Source organism: Morone saxatilis, unplaced genomic scaffold, assembly GCF_004916995.1.
Source record: "Morone saxatilis isolate NCDOM2014 unplaced genomic scaffold, NCSU_SB_2.0 Contig16, whole genome shotgun sequence".
Taxonomy (NCBI): Eukaryota; Metazoa; Chordata; class Actinopteri; family Moronidae; genus Morone; species Morone saxatilis.
This window is the reverse complement of record NW_023339718.1, coordinates 6268033-6281936: the sequence shown is the minus strand read 5'-3', so window position 1 is coordinate 6281936 and position 13904 is coordinate 6268033. Positions and strand designations below refer to the sequence as shown.

Sequence of the window (13904 nt, the reverse complement as noted above, 5' to 3'; positions counted from 1 at the left end):
GCCTCACCCCCTCCCCTGTCATGATTGCTGCTTTGGACAGGGTGTGGAAACTCAAGGTCACAGTATAGAGGTCAACCGGCTGGTCATTGTTACTCAAGGCCTCCCTCAGGCTCCCTTTTCCTGCTGTGGCACCACGCGATAAGAGACAGAGAGACAAAAGACGATAAGTGACGATTGGTGGGGGGACAAAGAAGGAATAGAGGATGGCTGGAGGGGGACTTGAAGTTTTAACCATTTCCACTCTAGAACTGGAGTCATTTTACTCAGGCTGTTACACCATTGCTATCTCATGATAACTATATGTAACTGAAGGCTTTATTGGTAATGTCACAATGCAGTCACATAGTGACATGTCTGCCATTACATAAACTGCTTATATGGCATTACAGTGTGTAAAGCAAGTATGGGAGTGTTTTCCTCACACAATTTTGCCTTGACAAATTGATTTTTATATGGAATCAGAAAATACATATAGACATATTCTCATTCCTCTCATTTGAATAGAGACGTATTATGCAACTGGAGTGTAGACGGGATGAAAGATGGGTAGGTTGAGGGTGCAGACATAAGTGCCCTCTTTATTCAGTTTCACTGAGCTGGCATTGTGTCTCATAATGTCTATCTGGGTAATTATACAGTGTAGTGACTAGTTTGAATGACCACTTTGTTCCCAGGGCCGGGATGCTGCTGTAGCAAACAGTGTTGGATTCTGACATGTGCTTAGTGTTTGTCTATTCCATATGGGAAACACTGCACCATCTGGTATTGTGCTGTGTCCTGGCTAGCTAAGACTGCCTGTTTGTGAGTGGGCTCTCGTCTGCAGTGGGCTCTTCTTAATGGTGATTTTAGCACATGCACCATCAAAATGCCACAGTTTGGAGAAATGTGGAGGAACCTTGTTGCACATTTTACCCTTTATGTCTTGCTTTCTGTCTCCCTCAGTTACTCTTAACACTTTTCTCTATTTTTTTCTTTCTTACTCCTTTTTTATTGTGTAGTCAATCTAGTAATCCCTAGACAGCTAGTAATTACACAGTTAGCCAGCGTTATTACTGATCACACGACCACTTTGCCAAGGGATGATGGATTCCAGTCTCCAGCCTTTGATTCCTGATTATAGTGCAGCAGGGCACAAAGAGTAAGGGGCTTCAAAGCCACCAAATCGCTGAATAGTCATTGATGCGTCGTCTCAACCAGTGCATAGGGATACACAGATGATGACTGAAAAAAAACAGGCAGGGACGGACTGTGATTTAGGGTTCCGTTCCTCAGATTGGTAACCTACAAAATTAACCATTTTCCCCCAAATGCTCAATCACACACACATACACACTCACACACACCATGTAGCCATCATCCATGGGCATGCCCCTCGACATGGTCCTGGCATGTTCAAACCACGCTTCATGAAACTGTGGCCTTCTTGCCTTTGGTCTGCCATCTGCTTCCAATAAGCTAAGCCAGCCTGATCCCTCTGATGTTCCCTCCACTCTGAAAAGCAGAGAGAAAGAAAAAGTGAGCGAGGGAGACAGAGAGAGTGAGGGGGAGAGACAAAAATGAGAGCAAGTAAGAATGAGCCAGACTGACAGAAAAAGAAATAGAAATAAGGAGAATGAGAGCACATCTCAAACATACTATTACACCATCCCTGCCGCCAGCAAGGCCACCCTGAGTGTGCTTATTGCGCAGTGGTGCTGGGGGGTCTTACTCACTTCATGACCACCTCCATCTTGTTATTTGTGATGGGAAGGGACAACGTTTCTCCCCACTGCCTCACCCCTACTGACACTGAGCCACATTGCTCCTTACCAATCTGCTCTGACGAAATTGAGTTTGTCAATTGGTAAAAGCAAGGGAGCTCCCTGTCGTCCTGTGGTTTCCCAAACCTTTTCCCCCCAAAACAATCATGATCTAAATCTTATGTTTATAAGTTAGCGTAATGACTAGTCAAATAAAACGTATTGTGCATTTTTTTAGGTTAACCCTGCTGTATTCCATTCCGTACATTGTACATTGTGTGGATTAAAAAGCCTTTTTAGGTATTGTAGCCCCCAGCATTAGATGACATTTTCTTGAAGATTATTTGGGAGCCCTTTTAAATTCCATTGTGATTCACTTTTGGGTCCTAAACCAGTTACTGAAAAGACTGTGGTGCATATCGAGGTGCACCCCGTGGTCACACACAACCTACACACATTCTCACACATTCTCAAGACAGATCTGTGCACACTGTCGTGTCTTCAAGGAATATCTCCAATATTCAGAGTGAATCAGTCTGTTCTCTACAATTTTTAACATTGTGACGAACAGAGGCTGAGACCCTGCCAGGCAAAGCTGTTCCTTACGGTACCATTTTATTATATTTTTAACAGCACAGCTAACGTGATTAACTGTAAGTGGTACAGTTATTAATGCTTTTATATTGCGCTCATCTGTCAGCGTCTTGTTTTCCATCAACTGCTGAAATGTGCTGCAAAACCATAAACTGCTGTATTTATTGGAGAAAACTCTTTGTTCCTTGGTACTATACTATCTTCTTTCATAAGTCTTGGTTTTGCTTACAATAGTATGTGTATTCTGAAGACCATACAGCGTTGGCAAAGATATAAAAGGCCTATTATAAACTGGCTGTTTTTGTAGAGTGTTTTTGCACTGATGCTGTCAGCCATTGGGTTGAAGACATTGAGAAACATTCATTGGCCTGTCTGTCGCCAATAGCCATAAACACAATATTGAATGTGTTGTACCCTTCAGCCACTGCCAAGATAACTGCAGAGGGGAATGGTCAGAAATGGAGCTCTTTCCAAACACAACCCATCAACTAGCCCGAGTCTATCAGAAATAAAGATGTACCCATCAAGCCAACAATGTTTTGACTCAGCTTCTGTTGAGACGTGGTAGCATTGCAGAAAATGAGGGGAAGAGGACAGAGGTAGGGAGACAGAGACAGACTGAGCAGCAGACTGAGACAAAAAGATGGGGGCAGAAAGATGGATAGAGGGATAGAGAGGGTGAGCAGGGTGGCAGAATGCCGAGCAGACGGATCCTGGTATGGCAGGAGCTCTGGGCAGGCGTCAGCTGTCCCTAGCAGACCCCCTGGGGCCACCCAGAATTCACACCCAAATACCCTCCACAGTTTTTCACAAGAGCTACATGAAGTTGTCACCCACACCCCAAACTATGAAGCCTGGATTTGTTCCTACAGTTAAAACACCAGAGAACTCAAATGTTTGACAGATGTACTAATACAAAGCAATAAACAATGTTCCCTTGTAGCTCATGTCTGCTTCACTTAACCTCTGCTTATCTCACTCTAGCCCAGGTTGCCTCTGTTAGCCTTTCTTTCTGTGGTCCTCATAACCCATCTCAGCCCAGCCTAGTCTAGGCCAGCCTAGCAGAGGGTGCAGAGCTGAAGGGTACCGATGAGACGGGTGTCTAAATATGTAGGACGCCGTGTCTATGCTGTGCCTGCTTCACACAGGCCCTGTGACAAGTCGAGTCATGAGGGAGCATCATGAAGAAGGAGTTTAATTAGGAGCAAGCCTCCAAAGGGGCCACAGAGAAAGACACAGAGCCAAGCAAGCATACACAGCTTCTTTTTTTTTTGCAGTCTTTCCTCTCGGCCATACTTTTTCTCCTTCTTCTCTCTCACATTTACTGCACTCACTGTCTGTAGCATGTAGTAGTTTGTAGCCCCCCTCCCCCCCCATCAATCTTTCTCTCTTATGAGCTGGTTTCTTTCTTGTGTTAAACTGCAGTACAGGAAACTTTGTTTGGTTCCCATCATTTTTGTTTTCCAAAAACTATAGAGAAATATAGAAAAAACAGGGGGGGAAATTAATTAAATTAATTAATTAATGGGGAAAAATGTCACTAAATAATGTTCTATGTGTCTATGCAGCTGTAATTTTGTAAGAATAAAATAATGAGCATGTCTTCATGAAACTGAAAATCCTAGTTACTTGATAAATTGAATAATTTTAATATAAGAATGATAATTTGGGGGAATATTTTGTGCATAAAATTCTTGGCACGAGTGAACTGCACCAAAGTGTTTTGTTTAATCCTCATCCTATTAGCATATTCCCCAAAGACTCTATTTTCATGCCAGCTCTCTATACCCATACTCCTCTTTCTTTCAAAAGAAGGGTGGCAGCTCTTTTTCCAATGATCATTATTCTCTCAGTCATTTTGAAATCTATAAATGTCTTTGATGTGTCTTATATAGTGATGATGTCACTGAATAACAGACTCAAAGTCTTGTTTGGAGCAGCAGTCAGTGACTCAATGGAGCAGAGCCATGAAATACATAACAAATTCAGGACACAGATAAAGCAATGGGCTATTAGAGAGGAGGAAAATATATAGGGTGACGAGTGTAAGGCGGCAGGGTGGTGAGGCGGAGAGCGCAAGAGTGAGAGGCCCTTCTATGGCTATATGAGCACCCTAACGGATCTGATTGGTTGTTGGGTTGTGTGTCAGCTTTTGGCAACAGGTGTGATGTCTTTAAACAGGTGGGCATAACTGGAATGAGTGGCATACTGCCCTTATACCGCACCCCCAATGTGCTGAGCCCTGCTGGAAAGCTAAGCTTGGGCCACATGCTTCAAAGTCATATAACACTCACACCCTGGCTCCATGCACCCCATCAACACCCAACGCCAGACCACCAGCTCTGTTGCCCCATATGGGTGTCACCTTTACCCCAGCCCTCATTCTCCTCTCCCAGCAATGCCCCACTGCTACTCGTCCTAGAATAGAAGTGAATCTCTCATGCACTCTTTGCTGGTGGCGGTAGGTGGTAGAAATCTCTTCAAGTAGGAAGAAAAGTTGTTGTTTTTTTTTTTATTGCGTGCATTCTCATGTGAACGGAAAAAGGCCAGTGGTTCAGCTCTTGTCAGTTCGATATGATGCATCGCCAAGGCCAGAATGAAACTACACAAAAGAAACAGCAAAAGTTTTACATCTCACGCCTTTGCCAAAAAAGACAGCGTGCTAAACCTCTGCAACCCCTTTGTTCTTTTGACTCATCCACCTCAGATAGAGCAAGAGTGCCTGAATCACTGTAGGTCTGTTAGAAGTCAGATCTCCTGCATTGCCTTGGTTGATTTGTTTGGTGTGATTTCCTGAAGACTGTCAAAGATGTGAGAGACGCTTTCAAATTCAGAATTCCAGATTTCCACTCTAGGGGCCAAGTGAGGATTCAGAGAGAGAAGAGGAGAGCCAGCAAATGTTGACACGCTTACAGTAGCTGCCTCGCCACGAGACGCCTCAGGAATCAAACAGTTATCACACACACAAAAGAAGCCCTCTAAGTTCACTAAAACCACACTCAAAACAGGCCTTTGTTGTGCTGACATGAGAGATGACTGGATTGTTATTTGTTTTCTAAGCAGCCAGATCGCTCCCTGTCACTTCTGCTGCTGGTTGTGATGGAGTAGCTAGCACTCGTATCGCTTCCATGAGTGAGTACTGACGGAGACAAACAAATGAGAGGAAGAAGTTCACTGAGATTAACTTATCTTAGCATCTATCTTCCTCCTTTCTGCTGCTCAGTCTCTCTTTCTTTTTTCTTGACGCTAACACCCACTCTCACACACCCACACATGCACACACAAACACAGACTCATTCCCCTCTTTCCCCTCCCACACATAGACACACGCAAACGCACACCAGTAGACACATACACACACTACAACATATACAGAGACACACACACACACACACTTGATCAGCATCAAATACAGGGTGTGCTAAAGTAAATTTAATTACGTCTGTCTGATATGGAGCTTCAGATGAAAGTAGGAGAGCGCAGTGTGAAGCGACGACTGCACAGACAGGAGCAGGCCCGTGATATTCCTCCTGTAGACTAATCTTCCTTTATTAAAGCCAGGAGGAGAGTGGGAAGGGGGGCTGAGGGGTTGGTGAGAGAGAGAGAGTGAAAGAGGGGTAGTGAGGAGGAGGAGGAGGGGGGGTGCCTTTGATGAGATCTCTAACTGTCAGCTACTGTACTTTTCTTCTCTCCTGCTCTGTCTTTGTCTCTCACTTTACGAGGCAAATGAACACAGCACCTATCGGTACATGCCTACTTGCTCAAGCAAACATACCCTCGTGATATCACACGCAGTAATGTGCTCTGAAACGTATCCCTGTTGTTATGGTTGTCAACAATATCTAAAAAAGGACAGAGGCAGCTCTCTCTGTCTCTCTCTCTCTCTTTCTCCCTCTCCTTCTTGCGCTCTCTTTGTCTGCGTCTCTCTTCCACTCAGAGGGAGTGGTGAGCGTGGAGCTGTTTTCTGGCCACTCTAATGGGGGCAGGTGGCCATCAGGTGGCCAAAACAGAAACTGCCACATTTAATAGCACATATACCATAGTCATGAACTCGAGCACCTCTACTGTATTTTAATTCTATTTCATGATCCACTGATGATTATGGTTATAAAATTGTGTTTTACTTTTATGACTTTTCCCTTTCCTGTGTAATTATGAGGTTTTCAATGTCCCATGATTTGTCATTTTGGTCAAGAGTTTGATCATTTGTTATTGTTTTGTTATTGGATGTGATTAAATCTGTCGTGCAATCTGGAATGTTTGCATGTTTACTTGTTCACAAAGCAGCCAGTGTATTTTTGTGTCACCCCACGTGGATGGAGGTTAGAATGGAGCCTGCCAAACGGATTTATTGAAAAGGTTAAAGATCTTTTGGAGAACAATTTCTCAGAAACAGACCCAATTTTCTCCTAGAGAAAATTTTGTCTACGAGAATCTGAGATAAATGAAGATAAACAAAAAAAATAATTTACCAAACTCCCTTTAATTGGACTTGACTTTGTCAGGATCGATTCTAACAGGTTACTCCTCACAGTTCATCACCATTTGTCCCCCCCTGGGTTCACCTGGGTCACTGTTCCCTACCCCAACGCCCTTCAACTATGTTGTGCAACTGCTCTGTTTGCAGACATTGAGAAAGAAGGGCCTAAACGGCTGTGACAGCCCAGACCCCGACGCAGACGACTCGGTCGGCCACAGCCCCGAGTCCGAGGACAAGTACAGGAAAATAAACGAGGACATTGATCTGATGATCAGCAGACAGAGACTGTGTGTAAGTACCTCTTGTTGAACCCCGAGCCTTCCTCTCACCTTTCTTTCCTCTCTTTCCCTTTTTGTCCCCTATGCTTTCTGTCACTTCGTCCTCGTCTCCTCATTTTCGCCATCACCCATCTCTCCGTCCCTTCATCTGTGTCTCCCTCCGTCTCCGTCTCTCTGGTTGTGGGACCTGGCAGGCATTGAGCAAGAAGGAGAACAAAGGCGGCGAGAGCCCGGAGCTCGAGTCTGCTCTCATCCTCACCCCACGCACTGAGGAGAAATACAAACAGATTAACGAGGAGTTTGATCACATGATTAAAACTCATAAGATACCTGTAAGTACTGGGTTGACACTATGCCGCACCCTCGGCAGGCTAACCAAACGCTGACTGGCCAGTAACTGTTGAGCTAACCCAGCTAACCACCATTGTTTGCCACTAGACTAAATACACAAAGTGAGAGTGAGAGGAAAACTAGAATGAGATCATATTGTATACTTAGAGTGAAAGAAATGACAGTTCTTTGATTTTGCTTGATTACAGTTGAGAGACGGTCCTCTAATTTGACATAACTGTAACCATTACTAGCACGCATTTTTGCTATAGTAATTGCAGACTTTCTCTCATGACAAATTTTAACCTTACTGGGTTCCCTCCTTGAACCCGTTACCCATAATGCCTTGCCTGGCTCTCAAGGGAGGTGCGGTCGGCATGTGCTTTTCCTTTTCCTGCACCAAAACACAGCGCTCAGTCACCCGCAGCAACAAGGACAGACACTGTGGCAATGAAACAGTAGCAGACATTCAAACACTCTTAAGCCTATCTCCGTACCTCACAAAACTCAATTATCTCTCGTCCTTGCTGAAATAATTTAAGGGATATTCTTCAGTAGCCTAACAGCATCATTAGAACAGCATCTTTTTTAATGGGCGTAGAGATGTCAAGACATGTCAGCTGCTTGATTTATATTAAATAGTGTTAATTTCACAGAAGTATCTAATCTATAACCAGCTGCCAGAAACCACAACATAAAGGCTGCTTTCTATGTAAACTGAGCCTACCCTTTATTCAGAAAGAAACATATTGGAATGGTTAGTGCTCTAGCCGTACAGAGAAAGAGATAATTCCATGGTAGATAATTCAGCGAAGAACAGTAGTGTCTAAGCCGCGTGGAGCAGGGGGAGATGTGGTTAGAAGCATGGCAGGGGTTAGTGAGCTGGGGTGGCGTGGCGGGGTGGAGTGGGTTTGGGATCGGAGCTGGGTGGGGATGGGGGTGGAACAGCAGGGGTGGTGGTGTTGGCGGGGGGGCTTTGCACACAACAAGTGGCAGTTCAGTGTGTGGTCAGGGTGGCTGCCAAGCACTGGGCCTCAGGATTGCAGGAGACTGTTGAGGGGACTGTGGGGAGAGGCGGAGGAGGAAGATGAATGAAAACAGGAAGGATGGCACCAGTTAAAGGACAGCTTACAGACGGGGCCCTCACACCCAGCGATGGGGCACACGCAAATGTGCTCACAGATACAGCTCCCCCACTCTCCCCCACCGCACAGACAAGTCATGAGGTTTAAAACTCCAACAAGGAATTCGATATGGAAGAATTTACTGAAAGTCTTAAAAAAAAAATAAAACCAGAGACAGCCCCTCACTGGTTATAAAAGAAAGCATCCATAGCTTTTGGCTTGCCCACTCCTGTGTAAAGTTGCAATAAAAGCGAAACGTGCCGAGGCCTGCAATGAAATATGGTTAACGTAATCATCTTTGTACGTTGGAATAATATTTGGCCTGCAAAAAGAACATTAGCAAAAGGGAGAAAATTGAAGAAGACGAAAGCAGTGCTAAGGCACATATCCCACTTCCACATAAGCCAGGCTGATGATCCCCCTGATGCGCTCCTTCCATGGCTCTGAGACACATGGCAGTAATTTAGGGCCCTATTTTCTACTTCCTAAAGCTAACATGCAGGATCAACCACTTCCAGGGCACTCCCAAGGTTAAGCCCTTCTGCCAAGTGACACAATAAACATGACAAACTAGACGCCCGGGGCCGGCAGGCTACCTCTACTCATGTTCCTGATGAGACTGCTGACTGATCGGAGTCTACCACTTAAAAACACTTTGCATTAGCTCCATTTGACAGAAAAATAAAATATTCCTAATTGTAGACAGTTCTCCAGTCTTGAAGCTACTTTTACAAGAAATACTGCAGCCTTTTTTTAGTGAGGTGAAGACAGACTGAATTATCTTTAGCTCTTTTAGAACAGTGGGATGCCATTGGCTTTATTCCCAGTAAACCATAGCCTTCTTATTTCATAAATGTAATAAACCAGGAATGAATCTTGGAGAATATAAATGCAGTGACCACATCACGATATTTCCTCAGATAAACCTTTTGCCTTCACAATGACAAATGTCACATCGTGTCAGAGACATAAAGATATTAGTAGCCTCCAAAGTAACCTGCCTATTCTGGATCAAGTTGTAATGACAGTGTGTTGCCAACCCATATATCATCTTGGGGGCAATTTGAGTAACTCTGGGAGGATTTTTCTAGAAGCTTACCCTTATATTTTTGTGCAGTGCTCCCTTTCACCATCCATACTGTCATATAATTTCTGTCTTTGTTCTAAGCGGTTGTTCTTTGTACTGTTCATCTATGCATGGCTCTCTATTGTTACTTGTCCATTTGTCCTTTTGAACTTGGCTGTCTCTCTTTTTTCTTTTGTGTTTGACTGCTTCTGGAGTAACACTGTTGACAGTCAAAGGATTTTAAATTCCTTTGTGTTCCTGGAGTGTTTCTGAATTGTCATGTCTCTTTCTCTCTTTCTAAGTCCATTCCTTTACTCAAAGGCCTTGTTTTAGCTTGTTCACTCACTGCAATCGTCGGTATCTAATCAAATTTGTGTCTGTGTCTCTCTTTCTCCCTCTCTTTCTCAGCAGGCCGTGCCCCCATCGAACTATGACATGCCCGTGTCCATTCCCGTTAGCAACCAGAACAATCTCATTTACAGCCATCCTGGTGGTTCCCTAGGCAACCACAACCTGTTGCCACTGGCTCACCATGGTCTACAGAGAAACAGCATGTCTCCCGGAGTTACTCACAGACCCCCCAGTGCAGGTAATACAGGCAAGACCTTACACGCACTCATGCACCCATGTACATGCCGTTATCCCATCTGTCTATCTTCTCAGCTGTGTGTGTACCTGTCAGCCACGCTAACAGACACACACATAAAATGCACAATTTATTTTATGACAGCTACCCGCAATATTCCACCTTAAGCCAGTGAATGAATCTAAAGTCATCCCCCTCCGGTATATATTCACATATTGCCTGCTCAGTATTTTGTTTAAAGTAAGTTGATGATTTAATATCATATTAAGTCCCAGCCCACAGTCTCGTTGATTTAGTGTGAGGTTCTACACATGGGATGTCTGGCCCTATGTATAGGCATTGAGTTGCTGGTGACATAAGCCAATCAGGCCTGTTGGTTTGTTATTGTTGTCCAAAGTCCTTTTTCTGTCCCTCTGGTCTGAAGGCTGCTGCCCACACCCTCACCCTGTCATTACAACTGGATGCTAGAAGCGCCAGCACAAACTAAATATGAGTTTTGGCGCTCGCAGCATCCACACCAAACCGCACACGTTCTGGACCCTCCCACTCTTCCACCTCACATGGCTTAAAAATAATAATGTGTCATTTTTCTTGGATGTCAGCTTAATGTATCCACTCGCAGTGTCCAGTTGCTCAGAGTGTTAAGATTTGAGTGTGAAGCAGTATTACTTCTGGTATCAGTACACATTTGATATACTGACACACACAAACACACACACACACGCACATTGGATTGTGATTAAATTGAGCTAGCTTCTGAAAGGCCAGCAAGGTAAGAGACAGGAGGGATAGTGGATATTACGTGGGTGTCTATCCTCTAATGGTTTTCTCTCTTTTGCTCTGTTCTCTCTTTCATCTTTCAGGTGGCCTCATGGGTGCTGACCTCACCACTGGCGCAGGCACCAGTGCTGGTAAGAATGGCCTCCTCGTCTCACACACAGTTGTCTGCTAACACATACACATACTCCCACACACACACACACACACACACACACACACATACATACACGGCACCCACTCACCCACTCTGGGCCATAAAATGCATGACTAATAGTAACCCAAACCCAAGTGGAGATTTTGTCCATGATGTGTTGATGTTAGTGGTCGTGGAGTTCATCTGGGAATGTTTGCCCAGTGCTGGGACTGTGACACATCCTGCCTGCGTTCAGCTATAAAATGGTCGAACAAGTGGGGGGAAACAGAAATAAAGTTGCATTATGTACTGAAGCAGCAGACTGACTGACAGGACTTTTGAATGTACAGTTAGAATTTTCTCAGTTCTGAATGATGAGGCGTCTCTTCATTCCTACCTCGTCTTGGATTTGGGTGTAAATTCAGAATGACCAATTTTGAGCAACTTGCTTTGCCACACAGACATGCTACCCAGTAACTGCTAGCATATGTCTGCAACCAAATTAATTCAATGTTTGGAGTGGCTCGCCATGTCATAATGATCCAGTGGAGAGTGGAGCAACCCATGTTTCAGGAACATGTGTAAGAAATCTTATGTGTTAGCTTCTGTGTGTCAATGGCTTTGTCCCTGAGGACATGCCTGGCCCAAGTTTATGGCAAAGAGACTCCTGTCTAAGGGTTAAATTTTACAGCCTCAACGTACAGTGTAAAAATGGAGATGGGGGGGGGGGTCAGTGGAGCACAGCTGGGCAGCCTTGTCTGGCCCCTAGGGCTCCATCACAAGGGGTCAGTGCCTGGTTTCTCTGTCTGGTCACTCATCACACACACAACAGGACCATTTGTTGTGGCGTGTGTTCTGTCGACGGCGTGCTGCAGAGCATGTTTCAAATGTAGTCTTTGTGTCACCGCACCGAAGGAACAGAGGCGCACTGTGAGAGCTGTGTGTCGCTCAGCAGCGGCGAAAAACACGACATGGAGAGAGTCATGTAGGAGCTAAAAGATTCCATTCAAAGCTCCCTTAAATCTCATCTAGGGGGAGAGACTAAGAGCATGTGGGGGGGAAACCCCAGTGATGAATATCCACTGATGGTAGAAGCATGTGTGCTAAGTAGAAATAGTGGGGGAACACAGATGGAAGTGTTCTGTGAACTTGGTCAGCCATTTTAATGATGTTCCCCTAAGTGACTCAGTGTGAGGTGGCCTAGCCACTGTGGCACCGCAGACACTGTTCTAATGTTCTTCTCCTCCTCACCTTAAGTTTTGATAAGCTGATACAAGTAGCTGTCTGGCCCTTGGATGAGTGTCTTAAGTGGTGTGGCCTAAGTGACATAGGAGGGGCCTTGTGCGTGTCTGTGGGTGTGCGTGTGGTTCAGACATGCACATAAACACAACACCTCCTTTGTGCCTCCGATGTCATGTTTCCACTGTCCATAAAGAGAGAAAATTACAGCTTTTAAAGCCCAAATCACATGGAATTAACATTACCTGGGGTCCTCCTGTACTTTAGAGGGATTGCAGAAGTCTTTTGTCTCTTAATCCTGTAAGAGTCTGCCAAGTCCCCAATTTGTAAAGTTATAATTCCACTGCTGATTACCTACCCTATTTTACCAAAGAAAGGTCTTCTGATATTTTGGATTTAGTGTGAATTGTAATCTCAGTCAATTGTACAGATATATTTGTTTTCTTCTTTTTTATGATATTTATATATATATATATATAACATTATTAACATTTTAAATGTTACTTATTAATAATTATGAAGTGGAAATAAACACAAAATCCTTCTCCATTTTTAAAAGGGAACAAGGCAAGGTCCATTTTTGTTCCATGACTTAAACTACTGGAACTTCCCAAAATACAAACCTGAGAGTTCCCTTTCATTGCAGCATTAGCTTGAAGATGCACTATGTTTCAATCATATCTGGAGATAATCCATGGGATTTGGCCTGTAAATTTAATTGAAACACAGACTTTTTGTTTATCTTGTGCAAATATGCCGCACAAAACCCAGACGTGGGGGTAAAGTCTAAATCACGCGAGTTCCCCAGGTAATTCTAGTCCAGTGCAAATAGGGCATGTTACTGAAAGGCTGAGTCATCATGTCTCGTTCTATGGAAATATTGTGGGCAGTGTGTACGTGCATGTGTATGTTCGCTCATTTATATACAGTATGTGTTCAATCTGTCAACTCCTTTGCTGGCTGGGCGAGAGCACGAGGTGAGGAAAGAGACAGAACGTGAGTGAAAGAGAGAAAGAGAGCAGATGAAGGGAGCTCTGGACCAAGGCCTTGTAAAAATCCTCCCACCTCCATTGGTGCAATTATGCAGCTGTCATCTCTGCCCCGATCAGCACTCTGCTCACCATAGCACTGCGAGGAATTAACAAGAAACTTGTGTCACCTCTCACCTTGATCACACACGAATTACTCCCTCAAATGAGTTACATACAAGGTACATCTATAAGACATCGCTGGTCGAAATCACACAGAAATACAAGCTAAAAAGAACACACAAGAACTGACAAAAAAGTCAGGTTCAGTAGATCAAACAATGTGTGTCTCAGTCTTGGCAGCACCTCACACCATCTGTACAACTTGTAAGCGTGAGTGTGACACCTTAGTTCAGTTGGAGAATTCAGGGTTGAATGCACATTTGGCCAAACCGCAACGGAAGAGTGTGTGTGTATGGGGAATAGAATGGAGTGCGCCTGTTAGACCACAACAGGACATCAGAAATTTGTTCAGTAACAGTAAAATGTACAAGTTTAACCACACCTCTCATTTGTGTGTGTGTGTG

The 13904-nt window shown here is 44.3% G+C and overlaps 1 protein-coding gene across 8 annotated transcripts in view; it reads left to right on the top strand.

The window, feature by feature from the left end:
- Positions 1–13904, top strand: part of mef2cb (myocyte enhancer factor 2cb) — a 72798-nt gene that overhangs the window by 50378 nt on the left and 8516 nt on the right. For 3 of the 8 annotated variants that reach the window (XM_035657912.1, XM_035657911.1, XM_035657913.1), the window contains 4 exons: positions 6961–7104; positions 7286–7423; positions 10020–10200; positions 11061–11108. In XM_035657912.1, the coding sequence (XP_035513805.1) occupies positions 6961–7104; positions 7286–7423; positions 10020–10200; positions 11061–11108 (511 nt within the window). The remainder of the gene's footprint in view (positions 1–6960; positions 7105–7285; positions 7424–10019; positions 10201–11060; positions 11109–13904) is intronic. The other 5 variants (XM_035657914.1, XM_035657916.1, XM_035657915.1 and 2 more) reach the window with 5 other exon arrangements.